The following is a 19,412-nucleotide window of genomic DNA, read 5'->3' as shown; positions in this document are numbered from 1 at the left end:
TATTTTTAAAAAATAAAAAAATTAGAGGTTGTAAAAATTTAATAAAATACGAAAAATTCTACTCTTCAAAATTATATCTTTCTCAAAATTTGTGTTTCTTAAATATGACTACAAAAATACTCCAAAGTTATCTTTTTTTTTGTAATTTTAAGTTTTTAATTCTTCAATTTTTGAATTTGTTGTATTAATTTTTCAATTTAGCTTTTTGAGTTTTTGTATTTTTTAAATCTTATTCGTTTTCCTCCAAGAATTTCAAGCGCACGCACCATTCAACGCGCTCAAACCGAAGTTTTCCAAATTTTAATCGCAATATTTCATTCCACGATTAGATCTAGAAAAATCGAAAGAAAAATTTCGCTTTGTTTATGGAGACAGATATCTCTAAAAATTGTATAATTCGCAATATGGGTCGATCCGATCCGATATTTTGCGTGCATTGTAACTGTTTTAGAGTTTTTTGAATGAAAAAGCAGTAAAAATTTTGAACCGTTTGATACCCATATTGCGAATTCTAAAAAATTGAAAGTAATTCTATCTATTTATCTATTTATTTATCAAAATTGCCATCCGCGCGAAAGCCGCGCCTGAACAAAATTAGTCAGCAAATCCGCGCGAAACGCGCCATCCGCGCCATCCGTAACAACCCTGCAATAGATAACTTTTTTGTTCAATATTTTTATAAAGTCACAAGTGTTATAATATGTAATTTTCGAAGTTTTTAACGTCTTTTTAATTTTTTTTTTTATGATTTTAAACATTATTTATGAAAATATTAATAAATTAGGCCGTTGCCAATATTTTTCCTAGATTAAGTGGTATAGAATGATTGGTTGGAATGGATCCTAAGGATTTATGTTTTTGTTTTAACAAATAAAAATTAAAACACATTCTTCATTTTTTTTCTAAGCTTTTATTTTTGTCTGTGTCATTTGCGTTTCTGCTACAGATATTGCGGTTTCTAAAACACACACACACACAGAATTTTGGTGGAAAGCGTGATCGTCACTTTTATTTTATCTTCATTCCGCGCGCCTCAATAGCAATTGCTTCGTTTGTAATAATAATAATATTTTCTTTTAATATTTAGTAGTTATCGGTTATGGTTATGGTAGCATAATAATAATAGTAATAGCAGTAGATAATATTATAGATATAGTGTAACATCCCAATGGTAAACACATGCCAAGCCGCAAAAATAATACAACGAAACAAAGAAAAATTATATACAGCCACTTTGCGTTCACGATAATCTCCCTCTCTCTCTCTCTCTACCAAAACGGACACCACCCGATGTAGCACTGGCACAGATTCTCGTTGTTGGTGGCCTGCTGAATCAGCAGATCGATCTGCCGCTGCACGTCCACCTCGGCCGTGTTAAAGTCCTTGCCGGTGAGCTTCTGCTTGACACGATCCACGATGGCCCGCGCCTTGTTGTTGGTGGCCTCGGCCGGATTCGCCACACAGTTGCTGCCCTGGTCAATTCCTCCGGCACCGGTGTCACCGCCTCCCGCGGCTGCTGCTGCTGCTGCGGCCGCCGCTGCCGTTGCCGCCGTGTTGGCCTCGTTCATGCGGAGATTGCGCGCGTTGATCGTCAGCAGGTCGAGCGTTTCTTCCATGCTTTCCGTCGTGCTGTCCACGTCGGTGGCGTTCTTCGAGCGGCGGTTCTTGTCCGCGTCCAGCAGGCGCCAGTTGAGCAGCGGATCGTACACGAACGCCTCGAGGACGGCCATCAGACTGTCCTTGTTGCGGCGGAGCACGTGCATGACACTTTCGCAGGTTCGCCGGTAGGTGCCCTCGATGCCGGTGACCTCCATCGCGTTAATCAGCATCCGGGTCAGGCGGAACGGGATCTTCTCGGGGAACTTTTCGCGCGTCATTGCGACCTGGAAGAAGGGGAAGTAGGTTAATGAGAAGTTATCTATGAAGACTTCAAGTCGCGCACTCACCTCAAAGCAATCGCCAAAGTCAATGTGCAGAATCTTGCCGCTCAACCGGTCCAGCATCAGGTTCGACGGATGGCGATCGCCCAACCCGAGAATATACCCAACCATCGACATCACCGCCAACGACCTCGTATAATTCGTCCTCCGATCGAACCAAACCTCCGACGAGGGACTCTTCAGCCAAAGCAACTTCGCCAAATCATCGCCCTTGGTCAGCTCCAGCGCGTACTCAAACACCTCCACCTTCTGCATCAACGTCAAATGGTCATAATCCGGCGCCATCCGCAACATTATCCGGTGCTCAATGTTCAGCATCGTCTTCTTCTTGTCCCGATAGTCCCGGATCAGCGTGTGCAGCGTATCGCAGTGCGGAACCCACCCAATCAACCCGGAGTTCGTGCTCAACGGAATGACCGCGTACCGCTGGATCGTCAAATTACGCCGGAACGTGTCCGGATCGTTCAGCAGCAGCGTATTCACCAGCCCAAACAGCTGCATCACCCGCTCGTCCTGGCGCAGATCTTCGTGACCCTTCAGCAAAAACATGTACTCTTTGCCGTTGGAACCGCGAATGCACAACTTCCTCGGTCGCTGCTTCGACGTGATGACCTGCAGGTTCGACTGGATGCTCGCGATGCGGATCAACTCCTGCCCGGGCGTGTAACTTCCCGGGACGGCCAGCTCCAGATCGCGACACGCGAGCAGCTTCGGACTTACGTACTGCAGCTCCAGCGAGGTCAGCTGCGGCAGTTGGCGGGAGATCCGCCGGAACACGTGGTAGTACAGGTCCCACGCTTGGTTCAGATCGCGGATGTTGCCGGAGTTCTGCGAAAAGAATAAAATTTGGTTAAATGCCATAAACCATTTATTTATTTTAATGTTTTTTCAAAATCTCCGAAAAAAAATAATTATTTGCAAAAAATTATCCGGCCGGCAGCGAATTTATGGGAAACAATTTATTTAACTGTTGGGCGAAATTGGTTAAGATTTACTAATTAATAGCCGAGCCTCAGTTGGTGAAAAAAATATTTTTCATATAAAAATGATTTTTTAAATGACCAAAGTCCCATATTATGAGCAGTATCCATTCAAAAAATGGTATCTTAATATTCTAGAAACTATATCTTGAGAATGGAATTTCTAATGAATATGTGTTTTTGGCTAACCTTTATAATTGAAAAAATAAATAAATTAAAGAATTCTGGAATTTTTTTTTATCTTACAGAATTTTTATATTTATAAATTTTGAAGTTTTTTTTAAAAAAAAATTTAGTTTTTAATTTCTCAATTTCGGAATTTTAAATTTCGATATTTTAAATTTCGGAATTTTGAATCATAAAATTTTACAATTCCTTAAATTCTAAATTCCCAAGTATTTGAATCCCAAATTAAATTTCTGAGAAAAAAAAGCTCAAGAAAAGATTAGAAACAGGTCACGAAAAGATTCCTGAGGGGAACACCCTTGAAGAGTATCGGGGCCGGCATTTATAAAGCGGATTCAGTGGCAATTTCATTCTCAACTTAATGTTAACATGTTAAGGTTAATGTTAACATTCCATAGGTCGCCTTCCTAAGGTGTCTTGATAAGGTCCAGTTTGTGACGATACACTACCTTCCCTTTACTAAGCAATAGAAACTAGAATAGAAACGATCACCAGTTGTGTTGGTCCGAGCCGGGATTTGAACCCCGATCTAGAAGAAAAATTAAAAAAAAAAACCTTCTGGATTTGCTAAGGAAAAGGATAGAAAAAGAAAAGCTTCAAACTAAATCACAGTATGTTTTGTCTATTGACGTCGAAAAACTTCGCTGCACAAGGCAGCTAATCCGTTGTAGATGTACTTCATCATCAGCTCACTGAGAGCTTGGAATTGTTCTGCCTTGTTTCGGCAGGCACGAAAGCGCGTGAGCATCTCTCCAGCAAGGGCGAAAAACTCAGGAAGCGTGAAGAGATCATCACCGGTAACATCAGCTTGTCCCGGGGGAGAACCACCCCCAGAAGCGGCTACTCTAGCGTACGAACCTACCCAACCGGGAGGGAACGCTGGGTTGGTCGATGGAACCGCTCCTCCGCCAGCTGCTGCAGCGGTCGAGCTCGAAGTCTTTGGAGGTTGGCGGGACGCTGGCGCTTTCTTCTTCTTGTCCTGCTCCTCGATGTACTTTTTCCGCGCGGCACAGCCACGGAAATTCGCCGTGTGGTTTCCACCACAGTTCGCGCACTTGACGCGCGCTTTATGCTGCTGGGCGTTTTCCCCCAACTGGTCTTTCCGCGGAAGATTGCACCTTTCGGTGAAGTGGGTCTCACCGCACTTTACGCACCGGGGCGGAAGATTGCAGCTTCTTGAGCCGTGTCCGAATTTTTGACAGCGGTGAATTTTTGAATTTAATTTTAGAATTTTACAAATTAAGAATTTAATTTCAGATTTTAGAATTTTTAATTTCAGATTAATTTATTTTAGAGTTATTCATTTAAAAATTTTAAATTTCAGAGTTTTGAATTTTAGAATTTTTAATTTTAGAATTTCAAATTTGAGAATTTTTAAATTTAGAATTTTAAATTTAAGAATTTATAAATTTTTAATTTTTAGTTTAAGAATTTTTGATTTTAGAATTGTTATTTTTTTTTTTAATTTTGAATTTGGGAATTTTTAATCTTAGAAATTTGTATTTCGGATATTTTTACATTTTAGAATATTTAATTTTAGAATTTTTTTAATTTCAGAATTTTTTGGAATAATTTTATTATTTTATTTAATTACCAATTTTAGAATTATCAATTTTAGAATTTTTAATTTCAGAATTTTTAATTTTATGATTTTAAAAATTTTTAAATATAGATTTTTTTAATTTTAGAATTTAAAATTTCAAAATATTTTATATTAGAATTTTAATTACAGAGATTTTATTTAAGAATATTCAATTTTAGAATTTTATTTTATTTTTAATTTTGAATTTCAGAATTATTTATCTTGGAAAATTAATTATTAGAATTTTTTAATATTCCTTAAAACAATAAAGTTCGCAATATGGCATTCAAAAGCATGGAATTTGTATTTTTTTTGTGTGTTTCAAACAATTTAGCAGGAATTCAAAAAAACCAACTAGAAGCAAATAAAAAAAAAAAAAAAAACAAGACCGACTAGAAGTAAACAACCCTCACCTTATAATGCTTACACCACTCCTGCGCCTCGTTCAAGTCCCGTCCGTACGCCTGGTTGAACGACGTCTCCTTCAGCGTTTGCGGCCCTCGCTGCAGCATCTGGTGCAACGGTTCCAGCGTCTCAAACATTCCCTTAATGTTCCGCTCGCCAAAGTACAACCGAGATGCCTCCTCCAACCCTTCATGCCACTGCTCGTGCCACAGGATCGCCACCCGGATGAGCTCTTCGCTGCACATGATCGCCTGGTTGACCAGCGTGGACGAGTGTTCGCCCATCGAGCCGAGGATCTTGTGGGCCGCTTGGCGTCGTGCGCTCGAGGCGGAGTTCGAGGCCACCGTTAGCGGGTAGACGAGGGCTTGCGGGTGACACTTGCCGATGTCGTTCAGGAGTTGGTGGATGAGTTCGCCGACGAGGTTGCGCGGGGTGTCGATGCGGGCGATTAGCTGGGGGATGACCTGGAGCCAGGTGTTGATCTCGATCATGCGCATGCCCTCGACGAGGGCGTCAAAGACTTTGGGGTATTGGCCGTAGTCGAACCAGAGGGTGAGGAGACGGAGCGTGTCCTGGAGGGAGTTGCCTTGGGAGAGGTTGATCGAGCGGAAGAAGCCTTCGACGGCGGGGACGGCGTACTGCTTGATCATGCACTTTTCCTTGTCTCCGCCGGGGTTCTTTTGGAGGTCTTCTTGTTGTTTTTGGTTCTGGACGACCTCGAAGTTCATGTAGGCCCAAAGGTGCCACGCCTTGTACCAGTTGGAGTCGTGTTTGGTGGCCTTTTCGTAGCACGCGAGGATGCCCCGGATGGACTGCTCGTTGAGTCCTTGGAGTTGGTTCTGCCACTGGCCGAGCTTCATGTAGCAGCGGGCGAGCAGGCGGCGGTTTTCGTCTTTTTCCTCGGTTTCGAAGTTCTTCTCGGCGCTCATGTCCGCGACGAGCGAGTTGAGCTGGTCGTAGGCGTGTTTGCGTTGGCCGGCCATCCACATGTGCTTGGTGTAGGCGAAGCTAATGTCCGGTTCGCTGTGCTGGAGGGCGTGTTCGGGGAACTCGGAGGGATCGTACCGGAGTAGCATGACTAGGGTCTTTTCTGATAGTTTGAGTGATCCGCTCTTGCGACAGAGCGAGGCGAACTTGAGCCACGTCCGGACGTCGTTCGCCGGGTTGACGACCAGCGAGTGAACTTGGAGGATTCGCTGCCAGTCTTCGACGAGTCGTTGACCGCCCAGGAGGCGATCCCACCACATCTGCTTGATCGTTTCCTGCCGTTCCGGGATCAGCTTGTATTGAATGACTTCTTCGAGTTCCGCCAGCATCTGGACGCACACCATCGCTCCGTACGCGCGCTCGTACGACTCCCCAGCCATAGCTGTCAGCTCCGTATCGAGCAGGTCGCGCGTGTCGTCGATCAGCGTCTGCGCTAACTCGTACTCGCCGTGGTGAACGGCGAGAACCGCCCTGTAGAACGACCCGTCCTGCGTGTCCTCGGGGATAAACTTGACAAACTCGTGCATTCCTTCCCAATCGCGCAAGCCCCAGGCGGCCGCCGCCGCCAACCTCCCCGCCTTGCTCTGGCCCTCATTCCCGAGCACCTCCCACTTGTCCTTGGTGAGCGTGTGCAGCGAAGACCACTCTCCGAGCGCCTCCAGACATCGCATCTGGCCGAGTCGCGACTCGAGGTCGTTCGCGTTCGCCACCAGTTTCTCCTCGTACAACGAGAGTGCCTTCTCCCAGCTGTGCAGCTTCTCGTACCACCGAACCTGGACCTTCATCTCCTCGGACGCGCTGCGATGTTCCATCGCGTACTCCAGCAGCCCCTCGGCGGCCTCTTTCTGCTGCAGCTTGTTGTTGATCAGGATCAACGACTCGAACACGGCGTGGTCCTTCTCCTTCATGTTGTGGAACTCTTCCTCCTTGTAGTGGAGGGCCTTCGCGTACGCTCGACACTCCATCGCTCGCTCGCCGAGGATCTTCGGGTCGATGCGCAGCGAGTCGTTCTCGCAGTGCTCCATGAACTCGGCGAGGTTGAGGATCGTCTGGGTGATTTCCGGGAGATCAGGGACCATCAACGCTTGTCGCAAGCTCGAGGACAGCTCCTCCTTCAGGTTGTCGGGCAGGTCGGTCCAGCAGGACACGAACGCCGCGTTGAACAGGTCCTTCAACAGCTGGGGGTAGTTTTGGGCCAAGGTGCGGCAACTTCGCAGCGCCGGGCTTTTGGACTCTTTGAGGAGGCCGTTGCTGAGGCGGCGCAGCCACTCGAGCCAGTCGTCTTTGGAGACGCGGCGGTTGGCTTTGAAGGCGAGCTGCAGGTCGACGGTTGAGACGTTCAGCTTGCGGATGGTGGTGTCGGAGGCGAGCGAGAGTTCGCGGTTCTTGAAGCGGGCTTGACGGAGACGGAACTCGTCGTCCAGGGCGAGCGTGGTGCTGCTCTGGAGCTTGGTCAGGAGTTTGTTGTACTCGGTGTAGGAGATTTTGTGCTTGATCATGACGCGGTTGACGAGGGGGACGAAGACGAGGTACTTTTTGCCGAGTTGGATCATGATCGAGCAGAGGGTTTGGAGGGCGGCGGTTTGCAGTTGGCCGGGGTGGTTGTCGAGGACGCGAACAAGGGGGTGGATGATTCTGGAGGAGAAGTCGGTGAAATCGAGGATTTCCGCCAGGTAGTTGATGGTTTCGAGGGCGGCTAGGGACACCGCGAAGGGGACGTCGATCGGCTCGAACAGTTTGACGACGGCCGGGATGATCAAGTGCAGGTAGTCGTCCAAGTTGTTGCCGAACTTTTGCAGCGCGGAGAGCAGCTTGACGGTGACGACCCGGTTCGTTGAGTTGTCGTGCAGGAGGACGCGTAGGATTTGCGGCATCAGCTGGGGAAGGTAGATCTTGAACTCGCAGCCGAGCGCGATCGCGATCTTCTCGACCAAGATAATTAAGGTCGACTGCAGTGGGTAGTTGCTGTTCCAGAAGGTTTTGATCAGCTGGAAGATTTCGTCCATGAAGCTGATTATGTGCTGCTTGACGATCTCGATGAGGATCGATAGCTGCTGGAAGAGGAACTCCTTCAGGTTCATCTCCGCGTTGCGGATGTTTCCGAGCAAGCTGGGGAGGACTTGCGACAGGTACGGGACGCACTTGATGCCGAGACTTTTGAAGATGAACGTGATCGCCTGGACAACGCTGATGTGGTGCGCGGAGAGGGTTGGATCACGCAGGATCTTCATCAGGGTGGAGATGGCCACGGCCGGGTAGTATTCCTCCAGCTGGTTGCCCATGTTGATGAGCATTTCCGAGGTTGACAGGTCGGTGTATTCTTCGGTTTTGGTGTCCGAGATGGAAATCAGAATGTTGTTGGTTTGGCTGTCGATCAGGCCACGGTTCATCTTGTGCTTGTACGGATCGAGGGCGCCGAGCAGGCCGAGGACGCGGATCGTCTCTCGTCGTACGTACGATTGCTGCTCGGTTTTGAGGAAGTTGATCAGGATGTCGATCAAGTTCGGGTATTTGTGGTACGGGGACACTGCTTGACCGGTCGCGCTCACCAACTGTCCGAGAGTCCACAGCGCAACAGCACGCTTGTCCGTCGATCCGGCATCGCTCAACATCTCCAGCAGCGTGGCCAACAGCTCGTCCGACCAATTCTCCAGCACCTGCTGCCCCCCATTAACCTCCGCCAAATCTCCAATCGCCCGCAGCACGTTCAACATCACACCCGGATTCGTCTCCGGCTCCTTCAGCTTCGGCACCAAAATCGTCAGAATCGGCCGCATGTACGAGGAAATCAGCCGTGGCGTGCTCACGATCAAGTGGTCCAACATCCGCGCGCTCTGCTCCTTATTCCTACTCATCCCGGAGTGCTCCAGCTCCGTCAATATCTGCACCATCGTCTTGCGCAGACTCGGCATCACGTACGCCGGGTTGATCGCCGACAGGCGACCAATAATGATGATCGCGAGCTCACGAATCTCAAAAACCTCATCGTTCATCGTGATCAACAGCGAGCTCAAAAACCAAGGTTGCGCCAGCTGCGAGTCGAAGCTATCGTCGAGGGACTTGAGCACGCGCAATCTCACATTCGGATCTACGTCCGTAATCCCCACGATCAAGATCTTCTCCAGCACATTCCCGACAGTTTGCGTGAGCGTTTCCGACCCGTCCGCCGAGTCCACGGACTGCAGCGCGAGCTTCAACAGCAGCGTGCACGTCTGGACCGCTTCGATGCGGATCTCCTGCTGCTCGCTGACGAGAAAGTGGTCCGCGCAACGCTGCACAAATGGGAGCAAGCTGTGCCCTTCAAAGTTGAACGTGCCGAGCGTTCGCAGCGCCAGCACCGTCGTCGGAGTGTCCTGCACGTGCTGCTCGTACACGTTCGTGTTGATCGCGGACTGGGTTTTGGTTGGTTGCCACGGTTGAAGGGGTTTGTTCATGAGGACGCAGGACAGGATTTTGAGGAGACCGCTGGTGATGTCCTGCTTGACCTGGGGAACGTTTTCGCAGAGTTCGTGCAGGCAGACGGTTAGGCCGGTGCTGAGTCCGGTTGAAAGCATTGAGGCGAGGATTTTGGAAACGTCTGAAGTGATGGCGGATTTAAGGGCGTGGCCGAGCAGCGTGATGCACATGAACACGGACGGGTCGACGGCGGGTTTCTTCTTGCTGGGAGTGTCTCTTGACGGGAGGGCAGCTGTTATTACTTCCATTATCCGTTTGACGTAACGTTCCATTTCTTTCTCAACTGCAACCGCGATATATCCAAGCGTTACGAATGCTAAATTACGTTCTCTCTCCTTGCTCTTCAAAGTCCCGATTAGATAATTTACGACGGACTTCAAGTGCTTTTCCACAAACTCCCGTCTGTTGAAGGCGGCCAGCCGCGGCAGGATCGTCAGCAGCGTCTGCATCACGTACGGAGACTTGGAAACGCGCTGCTCCATCACCTTCTGACAGATCAGGTCGTAATTATCGTTGACCAACGCCCGGCACAGCGCCGACTCCTGAATCGAGCTGTTCTGCCGGAAGAATTTCATATCGCTACTGTCGTGATATCGGGAACTGTACCCGGAACCACCGCTCGATCCACTCAGCTTATCCATAAACGGCACTCGAATGCGCGGGAATATCCCGTGTCCGTCCTCCGTCGGACGCGCCCTCCGATCAACGTTCAAACTCTCCAGCTGGATGTACTTCTTCTCCCACGCCGAATTCGAGCTCCGTAAAATTTCGTTAAACACAATCATCGCACCGTGAATCCGGTCGTCCCGGCTAAACCCCTTCTCCCGCGTCGGCACCTCGTTGAAGCACTCCATCGCACTGTCGTAACAGTGGTTGTACCACTGCGGGTTGTTGTTTTGCTTCGTCCCCTCGCGCTGCGACGTCACAATCAACACGGCACGCAACGCCTGACCCGCTCCCTCCCGGATCATCGGCTTTGGGTCCTTGATCGCGACCATAATGTGGTCGAAGAAGCTTCCCACCTGCTGGTAGAAGAACGTCGGCATGGCCACCGCCAACTCCCTCAAAATCAACACCGCGGCGTGCCGCTTCGGCTCCGTCCGCTCCTCCGTCAACCACTCGAAGGCACGTTTGATGTCGAACTCGAACGATTCCGCACCCTTCGAACCGGGCAGCAGGGCCAGCTTGACCAGCACCTTCGCCGCCAGCTCCATCACGCAAATGTCGCTCGACGGCAGCAGCTGGCGCAAATTGTTCGAATAGCGCGAAATCTGCGTCGTCGTGTTGACCACGTCCCCACTGATGAGGCAATCTAGAAAAAAAAGAGCGTTAAAGTCTCAAAGAAACACTCAAACTTTAGACGTCCTCACTTATGGCCAGCACGCCCCCCTTCTTGTCGTTCGTGTCGGCGCTCGACAGCATCTCGAAAATGTGGTGATTAAAATCCTCGAAAAACGCCACCAAATCATCGTACGGCATCTCCCGCAGTTCGGTCTTCACGTACAGCGACAGCTCCTGGGCCGTCTTGTTCTGCGTGTCCTTGTTGCGGCTCTTCAGCCCGTTCACAAACTGCTGCACCGAGTTCGACATCGCGATCCGATTTTCTTACTTAAAAAATCAAAACAAACTTCTTTCGCGCAACAACTTCGATCTTGTTTTGTAAACAAACCGGCTAGAAAAAAGAAGAGAAAATCACGATATAAACAATCGACGAAAGCCGGCGACCGCGAATCGACGAAAAAACTTTTCAAACGGTCGCAACACCAGTAAATCGATCAAACGGCTAGACCCTCCCGAAAGGTGACTCCCGACCAGCTCGGTGCGGCGCCAGTGAAAAACACTTCTGCCGGTCGGAATTTCACCTTTTCCGGGGAAATTCGATTGGACAAACACGCACCGCAGCTTAATGCACCATTTTCAGCACTTTTGGGCCGGTTTGGGGCGCGTTTTGCAGGGAAATTTCCGAATTTTCTTCACGATTTGCACGGGTTTGACAGCTAGCACACTACACGCTAATGGTAGGTTTGGTCACTTTTGACAGCGGCGGTTGTCGATGAAGGGCAGTGCTGCCGGGTGGTTTCATTTTGGGGGAGCTGTCGGAAATGAGTAAAATCTTGATGGAAGTTGTTTTGAGGGAATCAAATTTAATTTTTTTCGCACGAAATTTGTGCAAAATAAAATAGTTTAAAGATTGAATGAACACTGAAAGCCCGACCATGGTAATTTTAAGAACATTTGCTAAAAATGCTGCTTATTAAATTAACCATGGCTTTTCAGTAAAAGTAAACGCAAATATGGTAAAATGTACCATGCTTCCAAAAAATTGCATGGTAGCAATTACGAAACGAAGTTGACTTTATAGCTGTCGGCCACCATTGCTAGTACCAACCACTAGTGTCTTCCTTTTAACTACAAGGACTTCGCCGCCCTGGGCTCCTAAGTGTATGAAAGTATGGCACGGAGCGTCGGCGCCGAATACCCATATTTACACAAAGAATTTTAGAGCGCCCGCCGCGGGATTCAAACCGGCGACCTCTGGATTGTGAGTCCAGTGCGCGGTCCGATTGATCCACACGGGCGGGATTCTCTTCATATTGGGGGGTTAAAATTACCATGCCGCTAACGACAAAGTAAAATTGACGGCGCATATCAGTCAATCCAAGCACAGAATGTTTTTAGCAAAAATACGTCGGTGCGTGTTCTCAATTTAACCCTACAATATGGTAGACACTACCATGGTTGGGTTTTCAGTGAAGACTTTCAACAACTCCAATACTGCCCATGATCGCATAAATGTCCCATATGCATTTTCTTCGCTTTTGAGTTAATGATGCAGTTTGGTTCAAAATCGTGTGCTCTTTCAGAAAAGCCTACAACATCCAGTACTTTGTTCTGGAAATCAGGAGGAAATCCAGTTTTTTTGCGAAAACTTCACACGTAGCCTTATGTGTGGGACAAACATCAAATGCGTTTTTCTCAGCTTGCTGTTTTTGCATATGGGACATTTATGCGAACATGGGCAGAATAGTCCATAAAACATAATCAAATTACCAAGTAAATTTATTTACAAACGAAACTACCCAAAATTGGGTAAGCTCTTCGGTAAACTTGGCCCATGCAGCAGCCAAAACAAAACATCGGGGGGTGATTCGTAAAGTCACCCGATAATGTCAGTCAAAATCGGTTTTTCAAAGTGGTCGGTCGCGCGTGCTCGTTTTCGGTCTGTTATCTGTTGAAAAATACGGAATTTTTGTGTGAAAAGAACGAATTTGTTGAAAATAATTGAAATCTGCGTCCGAGTATTGATTCCGGAATAAGTGAGTGGTGAAATTGCTGCAAAAATCCGATTCCAAGTTTTAAGCTGCCGGTTGCCGGGGAGTTTGCTTCACTGGTCTGAAACTAGGGTGAAATTTCCCAGTCACAAAAAATGAATTTGCGCCACCTAGCGGCCAATCCGGGAACTAAAAATGGTTTTTGTCCTCGCTTCCATTTGGTGGGGGTAATTTGGAAACTAGGGCCACTGTTGTGCGCGCCATCTATATTCGTCTAGCAAAACTTTTAGGAGCAATATGCGGAGCTAGCCAAACAATTTTTGTGACTGGCAATTCACCAACATGAGGTGAGTGTTGTTTTCTGGATGGAATATTATTTGATTTTGCCTCGCAAAGAGGATTCACGATTTTGGAATCATTTTTATTCAATATAAATTATTAATCAATTGTCAAAATAGTTGTTCGAGACATTTTTTTTCATAAATCGCAAAGCGGTTTTGATTTTTCGCTTCCCGCGGAGCTAGCCAAACAATTTTTGTGACTGGCAATTCACCAACATGAGGTGAGTGTTGTTTTCTGGATGGAATATTATTTGATTTTGCCTCGCAAAAAGGATTCACGATTTTGGAATTATTTTTTTTTCAAAGTAAATAATTGATCAATTGTCAAAATAGTTGTTCGAGACATTTTTTTTCATAAATCGCAAAGCGGTTTTGATTTTTCGCTTCCCGCGGAGCTAGCCAAACAATTTTTGTGACTGGCAATTCACCAACATGAGGTGAGTGTTGTTTTCTGGATGGAATATTATTTGATTTTGCCTCGCAAAGAGAATTCACGATTTTGGAATCATTTTTATTCAATGTAAATAATTGATCAATTGTTAAAATAGTTGTTCCAGACATTTTTTTCATAAATCGCAAAGCGGTTTTGATTTTTCGCTTCCCGCGGAGCTAGCCAAACAATTTTTGTGACTGGCAATTCACCAACATGAGGTGAGTGTTGTTTTCTGGATGGAATATTATTTGATTTTGCCTCGCAAAAAGGATTCACGATTTTGGAATTTTTTTTTTCAAAGTAAATAATTGATCAATTGTTAAAATAGTTGTTCGAGACATTTTTTTCATAAATCGCAAAGCGGTTTTGATTTTTCGCTTCCCGCGGAGCTAGCCAAACAATTTTTGTGACTGGCAATTCACCAACATGAGGTGAGTGTTGTTTTCTGGATGGAATATTATTTGATTTTGCCTCGCAAAGAGAATTCACGATTTTGGAATCATTTTTATTCAATGTAAATAATTGATCAATTGTTAAAATAGTTGTTCCAGACATTTTTTTCATAAATCGCAAAGCGGTTTTGATTTTTCGCTTCCCGCGGAGCTAGCCAAACAATTTTTGTGACTGGCAATTCACCAACATGAGGTGAGTGTTGTTTTCTGGATGGAATATTATTTGATTTTGCCTCGCAAAAAGGATTCACGATTTTGGAATTATTTTTTTTTCAAAGTAAATAATTGATCAATTGTTAAAATAGTTGTTCGAGACATTTTTTTCATAAATCGCAAAGCGGTTTTGATTTTTCGCTTCCCGCGGAGCTAGCCAAACAATTTTTGTGACTGGCAATTCACCAACATGAGGTGAGTGTTGTTTTCTGGATGGAATATTATTTGATTTTGCCTCGCAAAGAGGATTCACGATTTTGGAATCATTTTTATTCAATATAAATTATTAATCAATTGTTAAAATAGTTGTTCGAGACATTTTTTTCATAAATCGCAAAGCGGTTTTGATTTTTCGCTTCCCGCGGAGCTAGCCAAACAATTTTTGTGACTGGCAATTCACCAACATGAGGTGAGTGTTGTTTTCTGGATGGAATATTATTTGATTTTGCCTCGCAAAGAGGATTCACGCTTTGGAAATATTTTTAGTTGTTCGAGATTTTTTTTTTTCATAAATCAGCGTGATTTTGACATTTCGGGCTTTCACCATTCGAACGCCATTTTCGCTTAAAAATTTGGATTGGCCACGACTTGGAGTGGCCGACGCCCTCAGGGAAGGTTCGCCGGAGGAGCAAGAAGTAACCATTGATTGAAATTATATAAAATATAATTAATGTTAATGTTAAGAGCATTGTGCAAAGTTCTTTATCATATTTGTCAAGTGTTACATAACCACTTGCACATTTTGTAAACCGTTTTTGCCTTCCTCACCTCAATGAGGAAAGGCTGTAAAATCACTCGAACTTCGTAATTTGACTTCGTAGACCCACCTTCACGTCTACATATCGACTCAGAATAAAATTCTGAGCAAATGTCCAACGAGCCCAAAATATTGAACCCTATCAAAAGTTATTAGCACTTAAATGTGTTTTATTATACACATTTTTGAGACCGGATCTCAAATATTTTGATGAAAGTAATGTCATGCAACCCATCGTTGAATTCGTTATCAAAAGATCTTTGCGATGAGCTCAAAACAATTGAGATCTGACAAACGCGGTCACAAAGTATTGATGCTTACTTTTTTAAACATGTTAAGAGGGAATGATGCTATTATGACTAAATGTTTTTATTATATGAATGACAGGAAGCACCAACCGAGAGCAACCGTGGCGTACTGGTTACGGTATTCGCTTTGTAAGCGAATCGTTTTGGGTTCGATTTCCATCTGCTCCCAACGAGAAAGTTAAGGATATAGTAACTTAAAATGTTGAACATGAACGAAAAATCAAGGTCGCTCGAGGCGCGTTTTGGATCCCCCATCCTTTGGATTGGTAAGCAAAACTGCTATCCCCTACCAAAACAACCAGTGTGCAGGATACGATTGGCGGTGCTACCGTCGCGGCTGAGAATACTTGACTTAACAATGTAAAATGGCTCAATATAAATGTTAAAATATGAAATTCACTTCAATATAATTCCAGTAAACTAAAAATAATGCAAAAATGCTTTGACTTTAACCAAAGAATTTAAGAATTTAAGAATTTAAGAATTTAAGAATTTAAGAATTTAAGAATTTAAGAATTTAAGAATTTAAGAATTTAAGAATTTAAGAATTTAAGAATTTAAGAATTTAAGAATTTAAGAATTTAAGAATTTAAGAATTTAAGAATTTAAGAATTTAAGAATTTAAGAATTTTAGAATTTAAGAATTTTAGAATTTAAGAATTTAAGAATTTAAGAATTTAAGAATTTAAGAATTTAAGAATTTAAGAATTTAAGAATTTAAGAATTTAAGAATTTAAGAATTTAAGAATTTAAGAATTTAAGAATTTAAGAATTTAAGAATTTAAGAATTTAAGAATTTAAGAATTTAAGAATTTAAGAATTTAAGAATTTAAGAATTTAAGAATTTAAGAATTTAAGAATTTAAGAATTTAAGAATTTAAGAATTTAAGAATTTAAGAATTTAAGAATTTAAGAATTTAAGAATTTAAGAATTTAAGAATTTAAGAATTTAAGAATTTAAGAATTTAAGAATTTAAGAATTTAAGAATTTAAGAATTTAAGAATTTAAGAATTTAAGAATTTAAGAATTTAAGAATTTAAGAATTTAAGAATTTAAGAATTTAAGAATTTAAGAATTTAAGAATTTAAGAATTTAAGAATTTAAGAATTTAAGAATTTAAGAATTTAAGAATTTAAGAATTTAAGAATTTAAGAATTTAAGAATTTAAGAATTTAAGAATTTAAGAATTTAAGAATTTAAGAATTTAAGAATTTAAGAATTTAAGAATTTAAGAATTTAAGAATTTAAGAATTTAAGAATTTAAGAATTTAAGAATTTAAGAATTTAAGAATTTAAGAATTTAAGAATTTAAGAATTTAAGAATTTAAGAATTTAAGAATTTAAGAATTTAAGAATTTAAGAATTTAAGAATTTAAGAATTTAAGAATTTAAGAATTTAAGAATTTAAGAATTTAAGAATTTAAGAATTTAAGAATTTAAGAATTTAAGAATTTAAGAATTTAAGAATTTAAGAATTTAAGAATTTAAGAATTTAAGAATTTAAGAATTTAAGAATTTAAGAATTTAAGAATTTAAGAATTTAAGAATTTAAGAATTTAAGAATTTAAGAATTTAAGAATTTAAGAATTTAAGAATTTAAGAATTTAAGAATTTAAGAATTTAAGAATTTAAGAATTTAAGAATTTAAGAATTTAAGAATTTAAGAATTTAAGAATTTAAGAATTTAAGAATTTAAGAATTTAAGAATTTAAGAATTTAAGAATTTAAGAATTTAAGAATTTAAGAATTTAAGAATTTAAGAATTTAAGAATTTAAGAATTTAAGAATTTAAGAATTTAAGAATTTAAGAATTTAAGAATTTAAGAATTTAAGAATTTAAGAATTTAAGAATTTAAGAATTTAAGAATTTAAGAATTTAAGAATTTAGGAATTTAAGAATTTAAGAATTTAAGAATTTAAGAATTTAAAAATTTAAGAATTTAAGAATTTAAGAATTTAAGAATTTAAGAATTTAAGAATTTAAGAATTTAAGAATTTAAGAATTTAAGAATTTAAGAATTTAAGAATTTAAGAATTTAAGAATTTAAGAATTTAAGAATTTAAGAATTTAAGAATTTAAGAATTTAAGAATTTAAGAATTTAAGAATTTAAGAATTTAAGAATTTAAGAATTTTAGAATTTTAGAATTTTAGAATTTTAGAATTTTAGAATTTTAGAATTTTAGAATTTTAGAATTTTAGAATTTTAGAATTTTAGAATTTTAGAATTTTAGAATTTTAGAATTTTAGAATTTAAGAATTTTAGAATTTTAGAATTTTAGAATTTTAGAATTTTAGAATTTTAGAATTTTAGAATTTGAGAATTTTAGAATTTTAGAATTTTAGAATTTTAGAATTTTAGAATTTTAGAATTTTAGAATTTTAGAATTTTAGAATTTTAGAATTTTAGAATTTTAGAATTTTAGAATTTTAGAATTTTAGAATTTTAGAATTTTAGAATTTTAGAATTTTAGAATTTTAGAATTTTAGAATTTTAGAATTTTAGAATTTTAGAATTTTAGAATTTTAGAATTTTAGAATTTTAGAATTTTAGAATTTTAGAATTTTAGAATTTTAGAATTTTAGAATTTTAGAATTTTAGAATTTTAGAATTTTAGAATTTTAGAATTTTAGAATTTTAGAATTTTAGAATTTTAGAATTTTAGAATTTTAGAATTTTAGAATTTTAGAATTTTAGAATTTTAGAATTTTAGAATTTTAGAATTTTAGAATTTTAGATGCTGTTACCAACAGTTATTGTTATTCCATCCAGAAAACAACACTCACCTCATGTTGGTGAATTGCCAGTCACAAAAATTGTTTGGCTAGCTCCGCGGGAGGCGAAAAATCAAAACCGCTTTGCGATTTATGAAAAAATGTCTCGAACAACTATTTTAACAATTGATCAATTATTTACTTTGAAAAAAAAAATAATTCCAAAATCGTGAATTCTTTTTGCGAGGCAAAATCAAATAATATTCCATCCAGAAAACAACACTCACCTCATGTTGGTGAATTGCCAGTCACAAAAATTGTTAGGCTAGCTCCGCGGGAGGCGAAAAATCAAAACCGCTTTGCGATTTATGAAAAAAATGTCTCGAACAACTATTTTAACAATTGATCAATTATTTACTTTGAAAAAAAAAAAAAATAATTCCAAAATCGTGAATCCTTTTTGCGAGGCAAAATCAAATAATATTCCATCCAGAAAACATGGCAATATTATTTGATTGGCGCATATTGCTCCTAAAAGTTTTGCTAGACGAATATAGATGGCGCGCACAACAGTGGCCCTAGTTTCCAAATTACCCCCACCAAATGGAAGCGAGGACAAAAACCATTTTTAGTTCCCGGATTGGCCGCTAGGTGGCGCAAATTCATTTTTTGTGACTGGGAAATTTCACCCTAGTTTCAGACCAGTTTTGCTTCCTGGTGCCTACAGTGAAAATTCGATTTTGTGACCTTGCAAAGTATTAAATTCATAATAGTTCTGAAGTTCCCGTATTTTTTTAGTGGGTGTTCTGTTGTAATTTGAGTATTTCGTTGAGTAAAGTTTGTTTTGGAAAAATATTGTACGTGTGACTGCTGATTTCTTTATTAGTTTAGAGCAAAAATGGGTATGTTTTTTTTCATGTATTATTTTTTTAAATCTTTCATTTCTTACCGTATTTCTAGAGGTTATTTAAAGGTCCTAAAACATATGAAACACAATAGCTTATAGGACCTTAAAAAAATATTGAATTTGATTAACGTGGCCACTACACAAAATAGTAGCCAAAAATTTCAGCTTTCGCGAGATATTTTTTTGAAGCTTAAAATTTTGTTTTTAGATGTATTTTTTTCATTCAAATAATTTACTCTTTAATTTTTTTAAATGTTTTTTTGGCGTTCAAAACATGTTTCAAATACATTTGGATCAAAAATACCTTCTCTGAATATTCAGAAATCTCTGGACGTAATATAACAGCAATTCCCCACAAAAACAGCATGATTCGAAAAAAAAGTTCTCCGATCGGGCTCAAATTTTTTATGGGGGATCCTTGGCCAAAATAATTAGACCCGTATTTTTTTGTTTGGCCATTAGGGTGACCTACGCCGTG

At 41.1% G+C, this 19,412-nt stretch overlaps 1 protein-coding gene across 1 annotated transcript; it reads right to left on the bottom strand.

Annotated features, from left to right (window-relative positions):
- Nucleotides 1-1,126: 1,126 nt before the first annotated feature.
- Nucleotides 1,127-11,563, bottom strand: LOC120417544 (serine/threonine-protein kinase Tor-like). Its single transcript, XM_039579629.2, has 5 exons — nucleotides 11,434-11,563; nucleotides 10,907-11,208; nucleotides 5,102-10,848; nucleotides 1,947-2,768; nucleotides 1,127-1,883 (listed from the first exon to the last, which is right to left on the bottom strand). Exons 2-5 carry the CDS (start codon nucleotides 11,124-11,126, stop codon nucleotides 1,269-1,271), a joined length of 7,404 nt encoding a protein of 2,467 aa, XP_039435563.1. The 5' UTR covers nucleotides 11,127-11,208; nucleotides 11,434-11,563; the 3' UTR covers nucleotides 1,127-1,268.
- Nucleotides 11,564-19,412: the final 7,849 nt, after the last annotated feature.

This window comes from Culex pipiens, unplaced genomic scaffold, assembly GCF_016801865.2.
Source record: "Culex pipiens pallens isolate TS unplaced genomic scaffold, TS_CPP_V2 Cpp_Un0001, whole genome shotgun sequence".
Classification (NCBI taxonomy): Eukaryota; Metazoa; Arthropoda; class Insecta; order Diptera; family Culicidae; genus Culex; species Culex pipiens.
This window is presented reverse-complemented; position numbering and strand designations above follow the sequence as displayed.

What these genes read in the sequence shown, in the direction of transcription:
- LOC120417544 (XM_039579629.2), bottom strand. Translation starts at nt 11,126, where the DNA reads ATGTCGAACTCGGTGCAGCAGTTTGTGAACGGGCTGAAGAGCCGCAAC. An exon ending in AGTGGTGTAAGCATTATAAG is followed by an intron (nt 2,769 to 5,101) that starts GTGAGGGTTGTT and finishes TTCTTTTCGCAG; the next exon opens with AACTCCGGCAACATCCGCGA. An exon ending in ACTTTGGCGATTGCTTTGAG is followed by an intron (nt 1,884 to 1,946) that starts GTGAGTGCGCGA and finishes CCCTTCTTCCAG; the next exon opens with GTCGCAATGACGCGCGAAAA.